The following is an 18,293-nucleotide window of genomic DNA, read 5'->3' as shown; positions in this document are numbered from 1 at the left end:
AGGAAAAATGAACCCAGAAAGAATATTAACAATACAGTTCCTTGCTCTTGAAAGAGAAAGCCAAGGGATTTCCTTTATAGTTATGAAGTGTTTGGATGGTGTAGATATGCAAAAAAGAACAGCATTAAATGGTGCAGATATATATTAAACAACAATAAATAAAGCTATTAATTCAGGAGAAATGTTTTTTACTCAAAGGAGTAGAAAATTAGTTTAGGTTAATTGTATAGGTGTATTTACTGGGATGTTGGTGACAGAGGAAAACTCTGCTGATAACATTAGGTGAGGTAAAGTGGGAGGAGGCTTGAATAGAACACAAACGCTGGCCAAGACCTGTTGGGCCAAATGGCTTACTTTTTTTGCTGTTTATTCTCTGTTCATTTCTCTGTCATATCAACCAGACTACAGACCTAAGAATTCAGTAATCTAAATATTTTTATACCATACCTAAGACTGTACACAGTCATTGATTCATGGGAGTTTCCAATGGCTTTTTTAAAAACATAAGTTTAGTGAAATGTTGCCATCATGCCATATCCATCATGTTAAGCATATTGTTTGCAGGTGAATCTGAAAGAGCAGGGTCAGTTGTTACGTCGAGATGAGTTTGTGGTATGGTACGGGAGGAAGAAATGTTACCGACACATCTTCCTATTTGAAGATCTCATACTCTTCAGCAAGACGAAAAAAATAGAAGGAAGCAATGACATCTACATTTATAAACAATCCTTCAAGGTACAACAAGCATATTCTTGTTAGACAACCTCCTCCTGTATCTGTGTTGTATCATTGAAATGGACTTGGAGTCCCCTCTTTGAACCTGACAAGATGAAGTGCATGTGTACAACTTTCAGTGTCTCCACACAAGCACTTCCAAAACCTTGTAAAGTTATTCATTTAAATTATTTAGAACATAAAGGAAGCAATTATTATTTTGGCATTAATACCTGCAATCTATGGAGAATATTAACAATAGACCAATAGAATTGCATTAACAATTAGAAGAATGTTAATACTAACTTCATGCTTATACATTTCTGTATTATTATTATTCTTCCTTGGTTTATTGTTTATTCTTCCTGGAGAGACTTTAAAGTTTGCATGAATAACCTTAAGTTGAAGTAATGCAATTATGACTAAGGAATTAATAGTGAAATCAATTAAATTGCATTTAGAGTGACAAAAATCTAACACAATAATATTGGAAAGATATTATTAAGAAGTTAAATTAAATGTTTTATAGCAGGTTTTATAGATTATGTGATCATTCTGTTAAAATGGAACCAAAGCTATTTACAAAAAAATTAAAACACAAAATGCAAGCAGAACTCAGCAGGCCAAACAGCATCTATGGAAGGAGGTAGTGACAACGTTTCAGGCCGAAACCCTTTATCAGGAGTGAAGTAACATGGGATGGTCGAGGGGGGATAAGAAGTGAGGGGAGGGATGAAGTAGAGAGCTGGGAAGTGATAGGCTGGAGGGAAATGGGCTGGGGGAAGGTGGAGAATTATGGGAAATAAAAGAGAAAGAAAGGTAGGGTTGGGGGGAGATTATAGTGAAGGGGGAAATTTTACATTTTGTTATGAGTTAGTTAATATAGAATGGGATCCATTAGGTGGTTTCAGCAGACTTTGGCTCAATTATTTGTTTCCATTTGGAGATCTAAGTATACATATCTGGAGCACAAGTAGGCCAACTGGGCTTTTGACCGTGTACTCTCACATTACAGCACCATGGCTGTTAATTTCAACTCTGCATCCCCACCCAACCACAGTAGCCTTTCAACCCCTTGCTTATCAATTATCTATTTACTTTGGTCTTAAAAAGCAAACCCTCTGCCCTTTGAAGAAGGGAGTGACAAAGACAAACGCCATGTTTAAATATTGTTTCACATCAATTTAAAAGAACCAGTATATGCCATCAGCAAACTGATACTCTACTGAATGGAACTATCACATATCAAGAGTTTCTACACACATACTCAGAATAATACTCAAGTGGTTTTGAGATCATGCTAGCCGGTATTGACATCAGTAGTTTTGGGATTACCATGAAATTACCACATAGACACATTGAAAACTGAGAATTCAAAACTGTTGTCAATATTCTATAGCTGGGTAGCTGAGAAATTGGATTTTATTTTTCCTTTGGTTGCTTTGATTTGCCGCTGAGAAGAAAAATAGATAAGACCATAAGATAATAAGATATAGCAGCAGAATTAGGCCATTTGGCCCATCAAGTCTGTTCCACCATTCAATCCTGGGCTGATCCAATTCTTCCAGTCATTCCCACTCCCCTACCTTCTCCCCATACCCTTTGCTGCCCTGGCTAATCAATAACCTATCTATCTCTGCCTTAAATACACCCAATGACTTGCTCTCCATGCTGCTTGTGTCAACAAATTCCACAGATTTACCACCCTCTGACTGAAGTAATTTTTCCACATCTCCATTCTAAAAGGACGTCCTTCAATTCTGAAGTCGTGCCCTCTTAACCTAGAATCCCCTACCCTGGGAAATAGCTTTGCCATATCTACTCTGTTCAGGCCTTTTAACATTCAGAATGTTTCTATGAGATCCCCCCTCATTCTCCTGAACACCAGGGAATACAGCCCAATAGCTGCCAGACCTTACTCATAAGGTAAACTCTTTATTCCTGGCATCATTCTTGTGAATCTTTTCTGAACCCTCTCCAAGGTCAGTATAACCTTTCTAAAATATGGAGCCCAAAACTGCACACTATACTCCGTGTAGTCTCTACAAGTATCTTATAGAGCCTCAACATTACATCCCTGCTCTTATATTCTATACTTCTATAAATTAATGCCAACATTGCATTTGCCTTCTTCTCGACCTGGAGGTTAACCTTCAGGGTATCTTGCAATAGGACTCCCAAGTCCCTATGCATTTCTGCATTTTGAATTCTCTCTAAATAATAGTCTGCCCATTTATTTCTTCCACCAAACCATACGTTTTCCAACATTGTATTTCATTTGCCACTTCTTTGCCCAATCCCCTAAACTATCTCAGTCCCTCTGCAGGCTCTCTGTTTCCTCAACACTACCTGCTCCTCCACATATCTTTGTATCATCGGCAAAGTTAACCTCAAATTCATTAATACATAGTCCAAATAATTGAAATACATCATAAAAAGTATTGGTCCCAATACTGACCATGTGGAACTCCGCTGGTAACCTGCAGCCAGCTAGAATAGGATCCCTTTATTCCCACTCTCTGCTTTCTGCCAACTAGCCAATGCTCCATCCATGCTCATAACCTGTAATTCCATGGGCTGTTACCTTACTAATCAGCCTCATGTGCAGCACCTTGTCAAAGGCCTTCTGAAAATCCAAACACACCACATTTACTGCATCTCCATTGTCTACCCTGCTTGTAATTTCCTCAAAGAATTGCAGTAGGTTTGTCAGGCAGGATTTTCCTTTCAGGAAACCATGTTGGCTTTGGCCCATCTTGTCATGTGCCTCCAGGTATTCCATAATCTCATCCCTAACAATTGATTCCAACAACTTCCCAACCACTGATGTCAGGCTAACAGATCTATAGTTTCCTTTCTGCTGCCTCCCACCCTTCTTAAATAGCAGAGTAACATTTGCAATTTTTCAGTCTTCTGGTACAATGCTAGAATCTATCAATTCTTGAAAGACCATCATTAATGCCTCCACAATCTAACCAGCTACTTCCTTCACAACCCGAGGGTGCATTTCATCAGGTCCAGGAGATTTATTCACCCTCAGACCACTAAGCTTCCTGAGCACCTTCTCAGCCGTAATTTTCACTGCACAAACTTCACTTATCTGACACTGTTGAATGTCTGGGCTCAACAACAAGCTGTTCTAAAAAGCCATCCCTTAGACATTCTACAACTTCTCTCTGTTAAGGTCCAGTACTGACCTGATTTTCCCAATCAACTTTCCCAATCATGACATTGCCTTTCTGACAGGTCTTTTCTATCTCCTGCTGTAATTTGAAATCCACATCCCAGCTGCTGTTTGGAGGTCTGTATACAACTGCCATCAGGGTCCTTTTACCCTTGCCATTTCTTCGCGCAACGCATAGAGACTCTACACTTTCATCTCTTTCTAATGATTATCGTAAGCTCCAAGGAATAAGTCTACTGCTGTGTGATTGAGTCAGTTTATTTTAATCATTGTGGCTTTTGTTTCATTATTTTGCAATACAGACTTCTGAAATTGGAATGACACATAACTCTGGTGAAAGCGGACAGCGTTTTGAAATTTGGTTCAGAAGACAGAAATCCCAGGATACATATGTCTTGCATGCTCCAACTGCAGAAGTGAAACAGGCATGGATAGGTGACTTGGAGAAGATTTTATGGAACCAAGCACTGAGGAATAGGGGTCAGTAAATCAACACAAATTAACAGCTAGTTTGAAAAATGCCATGAAGTTTTTAATGATCTTGTTCTCAAGCTCAAATTCTCCATACTTATATTAATTTCAGTTCAAAAGGTTGTACACTTTTGTTTCTCTAACAATGAATGTAATTATTTTAATGCATTTTGACATCATTGTATCGAACATAACATGCATGCTTTGTGTATTAGCGATAGTAAAGTGTCTGAAGAGAAATAGCAGAAAAGAAAATCTATTTGTGGTGAATAGATAACTTAATCCCTTGCTAAGGTGTGCAACCTGTTTACCGTTACCACTGCTGAGTTACATTCAAAAAAGCATGGATTGCAGATATGTGATCAGAGTAGCCATCTCATTGGCTGTGACGTTTGTATACTCGAGCGTTGGATGTAGTTTTATTAAATCAAGCTTGTTCTCATTGCTTGGAGGCAAAGAATCAATACACTGCTCTGCATCTATCCAGTTGTTGTTATGTTAAGGCAACACCATTGTAAATGTCTTTTACAGTGGGAACCTGATTGTCTTTATGTTAACAAGGTGATCAATTATCCTAACAATACATCAAGTTCTCATAATAATAAAGTGAAAAATCAAGTGTAATAATGCTCTGCAAAAAAAAGAAAAATTATCCCTTTAATCTCATGAAATGGATCCCATAGCCTGTTGTCCATCTGCCCAGTCTTAATTTCCCATGGCCCTGTTTCAGTCCCCAAGGTAATCCCACTGCCCCAATCTCTCTTGACAGCCCTGTGTCAGTTCCCATCTTAATATTTAATTCAATCTCTTTATCCAATCTCCATATTTTCGCTCCTAGTTGAGGGACTGCTGTGGGGCTGTGGAACGCGACGGGGGCAGTGGGATAATTTGGATACCAATGCAGGCTCTGTGGAGTTAGTAGAGCAGTGGGATTGGTTTGGGGACTGAGACAAGGCTCTGGGAAGAGAGCAGAGCTGTGAAATTTGTTTGGAAGAGAGTGGAGGAATGGAATTAGTTTGGGGACTGGCATAGGGCTGTAAGATTAGATTTGGGACTGAGATAAACTCTAGGAAGAGAGCAGGGATGTGGGATTAGTTTGGGGACTGGCATAGGGCTGTAAAATTAGATTGGGGAACTGAGATAAACTCTAGGAAGAGAGCAGGGATGTGGGATTAATTTGTGGACTGACACAGTGTCTGTGGAGAGTGAGTGGGGCAGTGAGATTATTTTGAAGACTGACACAGGGCTGTGTAGAGAATGGGACAGAGGGATTAGTTTGGGACTGACAAAAAGCCGTGGGGAGAGAGCAGGGTTAGGGGATTAGTGGGGACTGACACAGGGCCGTGGGGAGAGAGCAAGGCTAGGGGATTCATTTGCATATAAACACAGGGCTGTGGGGAGAGGGTAGGCAATGGGATTAGTTTGGGGACTGAAGCAGGGGATATGGGGAGTGAGTGGGCAGTGGAATTACTTTGAAGACTGACTCAGTGCTGTGGGGAGAAGTGGGGCTTGGGGATTAATTTGGGGACTGCTAAAGGGCTGTAAGGGGATGTTATACCTGATAACCATCATCAGTTCAACTACCTCAGCCCTGAGCTTTGCAATTCCCCCAGAGATGATCTGTTCTCCATCTCTACACAACAAAATTTATCCTTACAGCAGTGTTATTACATGAGTCTGATTATGGGGCCTTGGTGGTATAGCGGTTAGCACAACGCTATAGCAGCTGGGCCTCAATCAGTGTGCTGAGTTCAATCCTGGTGCCCTCTGTAAGGAGTCTGTACATCGGCCTGGTGGATTGAGTGGGTTTTCTCTGGCTGTCCTGGTTTCCCCCCACAGTTCAAGGACGTACCAGTTAGTAGGTGAATTGGTCATTGTAAATTGTTGCATGATTAGGGTATCATTGAATCGGGGGTTGTTGGTGGCATGGCTCAGAGCGCCAGAGGGGCCTATTCAGAATCAGGTTTATTATCATCAGCATGTGTCCTGAAATCTGTGAACTTAGCAGCAGCAGTTCAATGCAATACATAATATAGAAGAAGAAAGTAATAACAAATAAGTAAATCAATTACAGTATATGTACATTGAATAGATTAAAAATGTGCAAAAGCTAAAATACTGTATATTAAAGAAGTGAGGTAGTGTCCAGGAGTTCAATGCCCATTTAGGAATTGGATGGCAGAGGAGAAGAAGCTGTTCCTGAATCGCTGTGTGTTTGATTTCAGGCTTCTGTACCTCCTACCTGATGGTAACATTGAGAAAAGGGCTTGCCCTGGGTGCTGGAGGTCCTTGATAATGGACGCTGCCTTTCTGCGTTATGTCTCTAAATAAATAAATAAGTAGATCTCCTGAAGTTACTTTATTTGGTAATCCTCCAGTAGTTTATGTTCTTCTTGCAATAGTAAAGGAATTAAGGAAAGACAAAGTGTTGCTGTGATATAGACTGGAACGTCCTTCGTGTAGCCCCACTGCTGACTTAGTTAACTCTGTTTAGAAGGATAAACACTGGAAATTCTTAGCAGGTCAGGGATTAACTGTAAAGGGAGAAGGAGAGTCAGTACCTTTTAGCAGAACCTATGGACTCATTTTCAACAACTCTACAACTCCTGTGCTCACCTTGTACTTAGTTATTTAATTTATTTGGACAGGTAGTCTACTTCTGCACATTGGTTGTTTGTCAATTTTCATTGATTCTATTGTACTTCCTTGTTCTACTGCGTGATGCCTGCAAGAAAATGGATCTCAGGGTAGTATATGGTGACATATACATACTTTGATAATTAATTTACTTTGAACTTTCACGAGAACCGGTAAAGTTATAAATAGACCGTGTTTTAATTTGCCAAGAAGGGAGAGGTGTGGCGGATATAGAGGGAACGAGGGTTACAGGGGTGTACTGACAGAGACTGGGTGACAGACACATCTGGTAGTGGTAATTGCTGAGGGAGGGTAGCAATTGTACATCTGCCTGAAGGTGGTGTACATAGAAAAATGTGGACGGAAACAGGGGTGGGGGGATTATATGAACATACAGCATGCTGGAACTGTGAAGCACCAGGCACAGCAATTGCTGGAAACCTGAAATAAAAGGGACTGCTGGATCAGGCAGCATCCAGTGAACTGGGAATGTTAGTAAGCTGTAACTGATCTGATTCAGAAAGCCAACCTTTCCAATTTGCTAATGAAGTTCATTGTTGAGTCCCAAAGGCTGAAACCTGTCAAGCAAGAAGAGAAAATTATGTTCTTTGAGTTGACGTTGTAGCTTATCAGTGAAAGAAACCAAAGGTATTGAGATCAGAGTGGCAACTAACTGTAAGGTCAGGACTACACCCCCAACCCCAGATGATTCCACATTCCCAGATTCAGAATCAGGTTTAATACCACTGGCACATGTCGTGAAATTGTTGTTATGCAGCAGCAGTACACTGCAATACCTAATGATAAAAACCGCAAATTACAGTAGAAACATAGAAAACCTGCAGCACAATACAGGCGCTTCAGCCCACAAAGCTGTACTGAGCATGTCCTTACCTTAGATCTACCTAACTTACCCACAGCCATCTATTTTTCTAAGCTTCAAGTATCCATCCAGAGTCTCTGAAAAGACCCTATCATTTCTGCCTCCACTACCGCCGATGGCAGCCCATTCTGCACACTTACCACTCTCTGCATAAAAGAACTTACCCCTGATATCTCCTTTGTACCTACTTCCAAGCACCTTAAAATTATGCCCTCTCGTGCTTGCCATTTCAACCCTTGGAAAAAGCCTCTGACTATCCACACGATCAATGCCTCTCATCATCTTGTACACCTCTATCAGGTCATCTCTCATCCTCCGTCGCTCCAAGGAGAAAAGGCCAAGTTCACTCAACCTATTCTCATAAGGCATGCTCCCCAATCCAGGAATCATCCTCGTAAATCTCCTCTGCACACTTTCTATGGTCTCCACGTCCTTCCTGTAGTGAGGCGACCAGAATTGAGCACAATATTCCAAGTGGGTTCTGACCAGGGTCCTATATAGCTGCAACATTACCTCTCAGCTCAAACTCAGTCCAACAATTGATGAAGGCCAATGCACCATATACCTTCTTAATCACAGAGTCAACCTGCATAGCAGCTTTGAGTGTCCTATGGACTCAGACCCCAAGATCCCTCTGATCCTCCACACTGCCAAGAGTCTTGCCATTAATGCTATATTCTTCCATCATATTTGACCTACCAAAATGAACCACCTCACACTTATCTGGGTTGAACTCCATCTGTCACTTCTTAGCCCAGTTTTGTATCCTATCAATGTCCCGCTGCAATCTCTGACAGCCCTCCACGCTATTCACAACACCCCCAACCTTTGTGTAATTAACAAATTTACTAACCCATCCCTCCACTTCCTCATCCAGGTCATTTATAAAAATCCCAGAACAGATCCCTGAGACACTCCACTGGTCACCGGCCTTCATGCAGAATGTGACCAGTCTACAATCACTCTTTGCCTTCTGTGGGCAAGCCAGTAAGAAGTATATGTAAAGAAAGTTAAATAAGTAGTGTAAGAAGAGGAAAAAAGATAGTGAGGTAGTGTCATGTGTTCAATGTCCATTCAAAAATCTGCTGGCAGAGAGGAAAAAGCTATTCCTGAATCATTGTGTGTGTGCCTTCAGGCTCCTGTACCTCCTCCTTGATGGTAACAATGAATCAAAATCAGAATCGGGTTTAATATGTCATATGTCATGAAATCTGTTAAATTTGCAGCAACAGTACAATGCAGTACATGATAAATGTATTAAAAACAGTAATTATGTGTTTTAAATGAAGTTAAAATAAGGTATAAAAACAGAAATTAAAAATAAAGTAATGAAGTAGGGTTCATGGGTTCAGTGTCCATTTAGAAATCGGATGGCAGATCGGAAGGAGAGCTTCATGAATTGCTGAGTGTTTGCCTTCAGGTACCTGTATCTCCTTCCTCTTGGTAACAATGAGAAGAGGGCATGTTCTGGGTGGTGGGGGTACTTAATAATGGATGTTGTCTTCCTGAGGCACTGGTCCTTGAAGATGTCTTGGATACAATAGTACACATGATGGAGCTGCCTAATTTTGCAACTTTCTGTAACTTCAATCATGTGTAGCAGCCCCTACATACCAAGCAGTGATGCAGTCAGTCAGATTGCTCTTCACGGTACAACTGTAAAAGTTTTTGAGTGTTTTAGTTGACAAATCAAAACTCCTCAATCGCCTAATGAAATAGCTGTTGTCTTGATTTCTTTATAGCTGCATCAATATGTCGTGAACAGGTTAAGTCCTCAGAGATATTGACAGGAATTTGAAGTAGCTTACTCTCTCCACTTCTGATCCCTCTATGAGGATTAGTTTGTGTTCCCTCATCTTGCCCTTTTTGAAGTCCACAATCAGCTCTTTGGTCTTACTGATGTTGACCAAAGGTTGTTGCTACAATACCATTCAGCTAGCTGGTATAACTGTATGGCCTTCCATCACCATCTGAGATTCTGTCACCAATGGTTATATCATCAGCAAACTTATAGGTGGAATTTGAGTTGTGCTTAGCCACACAGTCGTGGGTGCAGGAAGAGTATAGTAGTGGGCTACGGACACGTTCCTATGGTGTACCAGTGTTGATTGTCAGCAAGATAGAAATGCTATTTCCAATCCGCACAGATTGTGGTCAATGAACGCTGGGCTGTTGTCAATAAACAGCATCCTGATATAGGTGTTTGTATTGTCCAGGTGATGCAAGGCCATGTGGAGAGCCTTAGAGATTGCATCTGCTGTAGGCCTATTGTGGCGATAGGCATATTACAGGGGGTCCAGGACTTTACTGAGACATGATTTAATTCTAGCCATGACCTGAGTATGTCTTGGGTGATGAGGGTCCTTAATGATGGATGCCATCTTTTTGTGGCATCTCTCCTTGAAGATATCCTGGATGCTGGGGAGACAAGTGCCCATGATGGAGTTAAATGAGTTTACAACTTTCTGCAGCTTATTTTGACCCTGTGCAGTGTCCCCCCACCCCCATACCAGATGGTGATGCAGCCAATTAGAATGCTCCCTATGCTCCATCTGTGAAAATTTGCAAGTGTCTTTGGTAACATACTAAATCTCCTCAAATTCCTGATTAAGTGCACAGTTCCTGCTTCCATTATTACCTTCATAATGTGCCTTCATTATTACCTCATCAATATATTGGGTCCAGGATAGATCCTCAGAGACGTTGACACCAAGAACTTAACATTGCTTACCACTTCTGATCCTTTGACTCTATTAAATGCTGCGCTGTAGTCAATAAATAGCAACCAGACATAATTAGTATTGTCCAGGTGATCCATAGCCACTTGAAGAACCATTGAGATCACATCTGTTGTAGACCTATTGGGTGATAGGCAAATCACAGTAGATTCAGGACCTTGCTAGGTTGGAGTTGGTTCCAGCTATAACCAACATCTCAAAGCACTTCATCACCTTAGATGTGAGTGCTACTGAATGATAGCCATTAAGGCAGTGACTGTTTTCCATATCTCTCAGTTCCTGCACCTTTTTTCTGTCTCCTGTTCTCATTCATCTCCCACTGTTTATTCCTCCCTAGACTTAAGAGTTGCCATTAACAAAGCTTTACCCACCTCACTCTGCCCCCACCCCACCACAAGCCAGCATCACATCTTTCATCACTTAGTCCTGCTTAGTTCTGTCTGTCAGTGTAACCAGGCAGGTCCTATAGTCTTAATGCTTAAATGGTACTAATTGGAGAATGGAAAATATTTTGCTTCTGTCTGCTAATGTTGGTTGGAGATTGGCATGGTTGCTTTAAGTTCACTAACATTTTAATTTCTCAAGAAATATTTCCACTTGCTATTCTAGTCGTTGAAGCCATTGGTTACTATGGGCAGAAACCACAACCTGAACTTCTGCATTGAAGTATCTGGTTTTATATTAGAACAAGAAGGAACTTGCCATCTTGTGTAATTCCTAGAGTCCCCACTAACTGGCATGAATTGTGTTGCTATTTACAATCAACTCAACATTACCCAAAAGTTTGGAAATTGTTCCTCACTTTTGTTTAAGCTTCTTGTTTGAACTAAATGCAAAACAGCCCCTGTCAATATTGAAATTCCTTCTTTAGAACTCCAGACGCAGGAGAGGGTGTTTATGGGCATGGGCAATAAGCCATTTATGGACATCAAACCTAGCGAAGCTGCCATCAGTGACAGATCGGTTGACTGCATCACAAAAGGGAAAGGTATGAGCTTAACTAGACAAGAGGCTTGATTCTGCAGCATGTCAGAGGTGTGTTCTGTGCCATGGAGGCTGAGTTCAAAACCTACTCTCCATCAACTTTGAATAGAAGGAGTTTTGGTCATCTTGTAAAAAATCTAAAGGAACAACTTCAGTTAAACACTAATCAGCACCAATCTCACATTCATCTTCAAGGGCACAAGAACCAAATGCTTAGAAATTGAAACATCAGAGATTTAACTATCCCATTCCATTCTGGTTTTAACCAAGGTCTTAAACAATTGGAATATTGAAAAAAGATTGATCATTACCACAGCTAACCTGTTAATATGATTTAACAATTGCTAGGGACATAATAGAAAACTATTTTATTCTTTGCTGTTCATTCATTTTGAAAAAATAACTACAGCTTCTTAAAACGTAAAGGCACCTGATTTCATTCATAATGGACTACAGCATTTTGATGCTGTGAAATCTCAGTACTTTGATGCTATTACTCAATGGCTAACTTTCCTTTCACAAAGTATCTTGTGTACTCTAAATGCAAGTCATTGATGCACGTGTTTATAAAAGTGGAAGCTGTTTTGATGATCATTTCAATTTTAATTTTTCTTTGTTATTCTGCAGTGCTAGCAAGAAAAGGACTTGTGATCCAGAAGGAAAAGTGACTGCACGTTCTCTGTGTTTACATAAAATATAATATACATTGATAGCCAGCTACTACATGCATTAGAACAGTTAATTTCAACCTGGACCAATATCCTATGTGTGCTTGCTAAATGATTTTGGAAAATCAGATTCTAGAGTGCAACTACAAAGGACACACAGGATGTGGGGTTTTGGGACCAACCTTACTCAGGCTGGTCCCAAAGCTCCAAGAGTTCACAACTCTTCCTCCTGTTCCATTTCTCCATGTATGTATCCATCCTGCTCTTCCTTTTTTCACTAAAGCAGTAATTTTCTCTGAGTAATGCATGGCCTTAAAACTTACAACATGGAGCAGTACAGCACAGGGATTGGCCCTTTGGCTCATGATGTTGTACCGAGGTAATTAAATTAATTGTCAAGTACCAAACTAATCCCTTCCACCTACCAAATGTCCATATTCTTCCAGTTCCTGCACATTTGTGTGCTTAACTAAGACCCTCTTGAACATCTCCATCGTATTTACCTTCTGCACCACCCCTAGCAGTTCATTCCAGGCACCCACAACCCTCCGTGGAAAATAAAATCTTGCCTGAAGGAAATTTAGGAAGTTGTATTTCCTCCTGGATAAAAATCTATCCTTTGTCTCAGGTTTCCTGCTGAGCAGATGTTCTCACAGGGAATTTTGACTGACTGTCAAGGCAAATTAATAAGTACCTTAGGCTCAAGGCAAAGCAGAAGCTGGCCATATATCTTGGAACCAAAGCACCTAATGTTAAAATGGTGTTTTGCCAAATTGCATCATTTTCTCAGAGTCTGTTCAGAGCTGGATTCACTCATACGCTGAACAGAAGATACATCACATTGATCGAATCCGAAAAGGTAGATTTGTGTTGATCAAGATGGTTTTTCGCTTTCACCCTGCTAACGACATTAGTTATGTCTGTTACAGAGCAGACCAAGAGACCAAATTCCATAGGATCAAACAGCAGCGCCGCCTCCTCAGCAAGCCACTCTTCTTCATCTTCTGGCATCGGCTCCCTGAATATGCCCAGTTGCTGCTCTTCACCTTCAACTTCCAGAAGCAACACTGGAATCAACAATGGCTTGTACAACACACAGGCGGGCGTAGAAGAAGATGACCTGGGGAATGATTCCAGTGGGAGACCTTTTACGAGTGAGTGACAAGATCTGTATAAGTGAACCACGGCATTCAATGACTTTGAAGCAATCTTCAAAAGGACAGATAGAACCATAGGGTTACACAGAAAGGAAACAGGCCCATCAGTGCACACTGAGTCCAAGATGACCATCAAATACCCATTGGCACCAATCCTGCACTCACCCCATTCACCATTCATGGCCCAAAACAGTCCGTCCAGCTGAGGCAGCACTTTGCACTTAGTGCTAATTGTTGTATGTGGTGCTCCTGCTATAGCCTCCTCTATATCAGTAAAACCCAGCTAGACTGGAGGACCACTTCATCGAGCACCTTTGCTCCGTCCACAGCAACACCCAGGATCTCTCAGTGGCCAGCATTTCAGTTCCGATTCCCAGTCCCTTGTTGACATGTTCATGCCTCTACTGTTACATTGAAGCCTGATGCAGACTGGATAAGCAATGCCTCATATCCTGTCTTGGTATTCTCCTGCCTGATGGTTTCCACATCAATTTCTCTAAGTTCCAGTAACCTCTCTCCTCTGTGCTCCCTCTTTTCTTTTCCCTTATCTCTCCAGCCCCTTTACCACTTTTCTTTCCCCTCTTCCACACTCATGGCCTTCCTGCTTCTGTTTCCCACCTCCTTTCCTTTATCCCACATTGTACTGTTCTGTCCTTTCACATTCCTTCTTCAGCCTCCATGACCTGGGTTCAGTCCTGATTTCCTGATATCTATCACCTCGGAGCTTCAAATACCATTCTTACTTTCTCCATCCCCCACTAGCTACCTCCCACCCCCTCACCTGGATCACTCATCAACTTGTGGTCGTCCCCCAGCCCCACCCTTTTATTCCAGCTTCTGCCCCTTTCATTCCAGTCCCGATAAAGGGTCTCAGCCCAATACATCAACAATTTATTCCACTCCATAGATGCTGCCTGACCTGCTGAGTTTCTCCACCATTTTGTATGGTTTGGTCCTAATTCCAATCTAGTCATCTCCAACTCCCCTCAGATTCTGCCATTCACCCACACACTAGGGCCATCTTACAGTGATTTATTAGGATCGAAGGTGGTGAGGGTTAGTAACTTCAACCTTCTTGGCGTTATTATAACTCAGGATCTGTCCTGGGACCAGCACATCAGTGACCTCACAAAGAAAGCACGGAGCCTCTAGTTTCATAAAGGTTTGAGTAGATTTGGCATGTCACCTAAAACTTTGACAAATCTCTACAGATGCACAGTGCAGAGTATCCTAACTGGCCTCATCACAGGCTATTGCGGAAACACCGGTGCCCAGGAATGGAGTAGTCAACAGAAAGTGCAGGCCCTCACAGGAAATCCCTCTCCACCATTGAGCATATTTACATGAAATGCTACCACAGGAACGCAGCATCAAGGACAACCACCAGGCCATGCTCTCTTCTCATTACTACCATTGGCTAGGAGGCACAGGAGCCCTAGGCCTCACACACCAGATTCAGGAACAGTTATTACCCTTCAACCACTAAGCTCCTGAATCTGCGTGGATAACTTCATTCACCAACTCTGAACTGCTTCCACGACAGACCCCATAACTCCTGTTATCAACGTTATTTAGTCTTTACTTGAACAATTTATCTTCTTTTGCACATTGATTGTTTGTCAGTCTTTGTTTATGTATACACATTATTCAAAAACACTACTGTATTTATTTTCCTGTAAGAAAACAAATCTCAAGTTAGTATATGTACTTTGATAATAAATTTACATTGACTTTGAATTTTATCAAAACAATTCCCACATCTCTGGACTGTTGAGAGGGTTCTGGAGCAGCCGGGGGATGACCATACTGTCACAGGGAGCACCAGAGGTCAAGACTGAACCCAGGTCATGGAGGCTGTAAGGCAACAGCTCTGACCTATGTTGACCCATGTTGGCTGGAACACTGAAAGAGACCAAGGTACCATGCTGATGGAACAAAAAGCTTAATCTCTGATACATAATGTGATTTGATGGCCATTGTCACTAGAACATGATAAGGGAACTCAAAATTCAAAGTAAATTGATTACCGAAGTACATATATGTTACGATCTATTACACTAACATTCAGGCATTCACAGTAAAATAAAGAAATACAATAGAGTCAAAGACTTACTACACACAAAGACTGACAAACAACCAATGTGCAAAAGAAGACAAACTGTGCAAATGCAAAGAAAAAAACATATAATAAACAAACAAATAAATAATACAGAAAACATGAGTTGTAGAGCCCATAGGTTGTGGAATTAGTTCAGTGTCGAGGTGAGTGAAGTCATCCATACTGGTTCAAGAATCTGATTGTTGAAATGTAGTGACTTCTCCTGAACCTGTTGGTGTGGGACCTAAGGCTCCTATACCACCTTCCCGGTGGTAGCACCCAGAAGAGAGCATGGCCTGGATGATGGGGGTCCCTGATGATGGATGCTACTTGTTTGTAGTAGTGCGCCTTGTGGATGTTCTCAATGGTGGGGAGGGTTTTTCCTGGTAGTAGGCTGGGCTGTATCCATCACTTCTTGTCATGTTTTCCATTCTTAGGCATTGCTGTTTCCATATCAGACCATGATAAAACCAGTCAGGATAGTCCATACTGTGCATCTATAAAAAATTGCCAAAGTTTTAGTTGACGTGCCAAATCTGTGCAAGCTTCTGTGAAAATAGAGGGACAGCTGTTCTATTTCTGTTATGGCACTTACAGTATGTGCTGGTTGCAGGATAGAAACTCCAAAATGATAATGTCAAGGAACTTAAAGTTACTGGCTTTCCACACTTCTGATCCTGTAATGAGGACTGGCTTATGGACCTCTGGTTTCTTTCTCATGTGGTCAATACTTAGCTGTTTGGTTTTGCTCACGTTAAGTGAGAGGTTGTTGCTGTGGCACCATTCAACCAGATTTTCAGTCTGTTTCCTATAAGCTGAGCTTGTTATGAAGTACGAATTAATTTAGCATTCTATCACTTTGTCCTGTTGCAATACCTTTCCTTTTGCCAGAGCGCGAAAGAGGGAGAATGAATAGAAGTACTGGCAGTTGTTAAGTTAGACCAGTGTTGAGTTTACAAGAGGATGGGATTGTCCGGTCTGTGGAGGTAGACTTAGTGGCAGGTCAAATATCGGCAGAAAAAAGTTAAAATACAAACCACTTGCAATTTTATAACAGTACTGCTGATAATGTGTTAGTAGGTTTAGTATCACTGACTGGTGTAAATCCACATCAGAACTGAGGAAGCAAAGGATTGGCAGGCACCTAGACTGGGGCTGATGCTGATGATAATGGCATGCATCTGTCTCAAAAGACAATGGAAAGTGGCGCAGGAGAGATCCCTCCAGGGCATGAGCCTAGGCGGAAGGGATAGAGATCCTGGGATGCCAGTTGTCAAGATCCGCCACTTGGCTTCACTGGTGTAGTCCAAAGGAAAGTGAAGCAACACATTTGGCACCAGCTTGGCTGCAGGAGCTGCCGGAAGGATTGTCAATGATATCCAGGCATCATAGTGGCTCCACTCCGGATTTTCTGTCTGAGTTTACTCCCGTAGTCTTCGTCTCTCCTGATGCTGCCCACAAGGCAGTGGTGGCATTTACCAATAGCTGGGGATTTGGTTCACGAGCAGCAGGGTGTGTCCTCCCTGTCCTCTGTTGTTCAACCTGTGTCCAAGAGGAGTTCAGTTTCCGTGTGTCACCAGCAAGGAGGCACTACATGAGGCTTGCTGTTGAAGAGGCTGTGTACTGGCAAGGAGAGACTTATGCATTCAGCTCTTCTTTTTATGAGGCTGGTAGCTAGCAGTAGAAGATGGAGAGAGCAACAAGCACTACCCGCTACACTACCACACAAGATGTGTCACAACAACCTTTTGACACACTGGGGTTGAGAGGGACAATAACTCAGCCATGATGGTATGATGGAGCAGACTCGATGGATTCTGCTCTCATGTCTTATGGTCTTATAGACTTGAGAAGCTTTCTTCCCCCTCTGTGCTCTCTCTCACAGATATCTAAAGCTGAAGAGCAGGTTAAGTACCAGCTATATCCACAGATTCGAATCTTCTCGAACAAATAATCCATGTTGGCATTCAGTCTCTCTGTGGACAAATGATTCAGTTTAGTGCAGCCTGTCAATGGTGCCATTACAACTTCCCATTGTGAATACTTTGGATTGTACATTGTCTAAACATTTTATGTGGTGGATGTGATTGGTTGTCTATTGTATCTACTCAGAGAGGGGCAAATTTTTAGAGGTGAGTCGCATTGGTTATTTATCTTAACCTTGGTGTAAGAACTATTGAACAATGTAGCACTAGATTCGATTGCACATGTTTGTGAGATTTCCTCTGCTCTTATACCAAGGTTACACCAGGTGAAGGAGAATTTTGTCCTGTAATTCCTCTGAATGTCAGTGGAAGCAAAACTAGATGGGGTGACATCTAAGGAAGTATATGAGGGATGTTTGTTTTATTGTTGCTTTTCCTGGCTAGCCCATTGGGAAATGCTTGCTTTGTTTCAAAATGTTACAGGCTGTTCCATGTGCAATGAGGATGGGCTGAACTGATTACAGGTGTTTGCTTCGTCCGCAGTTGAGACTTCAGAAACCTCTTCCCAGTGTAACTCCACAGACAGTGTCAGCGGCTTCAGCAGTTCCGACCAGAGCAGCCTCTCCCTGACCGGAGGGGAGACCGAGGAAGCGCTGTCTACCTCATCTAGACCATGCAAGCCCAGTTCCCATCAATCCTTGCTCTGTCGGCCCACATTACTGCCAAAGGCAGAACTTCCATTTGGAAATATGATCAACAAGGTATGTATCCCAGTGCCAATATGGTTTCTGTACTACCTTCTGCCCATTCCTTTTCAATGGATTCAAAAACACT

The 18,293-nt window shown here is 41.8% G+C and overlaps 1 protein-coding gene across 4 annotated transcripts in view; it reads left to right on the top strand.

Moving 5' to 3' along the window:
- The window catches only part of LOC132399738 (pleckstrin homology domain-containing family G member 4B-like), a 223,190-nt gene that overhangs the window by 189,590 nt on the left and 15,307 nt on the right, over positions 1–18,293 (top strand). For 2 of the 4 annotated variants that reach the window (XM_059980439.1, XM_059980438.1), the window contains exons 18-22: positions 565–735; positions 4,201–4,378; positions 11,499–11,615; positions 13,209–13,433; positions 18,003–18,220. In XM_059980439.1, the coding sequence (XP_059836422.1) occupies positions 565–735; positions 4,201–4,378; positions 11,499–11,615; positions 13,209–13,433; positions 18,003–18,220 (909 nt within the window). The remainder of the gene's footprint in view (positions 1–564; positions 736–4,200; positions 4,379–11,498; positions 11,616–13,208; positions 13,434–18,002; positions 18,221–18,293) is intronic. The other 2 variants (XR_009514053.1, XM_059980440.1) reach the window with 2 other exon arrangements.

This window comes from Hypanus sabinus, chromosome 9 (genome assembly GCF_030144855.1).
Source record: "Hypanus sabinus isolate sHypSab1 chromosome 9, sHypSab1.hap1, whole genome shotgun sequence".
NCBI classification, from domain to species: domain Eukaryota; kingdom Metazoa; phylum Chordata; class Chondrichthyes; order Myliobatiformes; family Dasyatidae; genus Hypanus; species Hypanus sabinus.
This window is presented reverse-complemented; position numbering and strand designations above follow the sequence as displayed.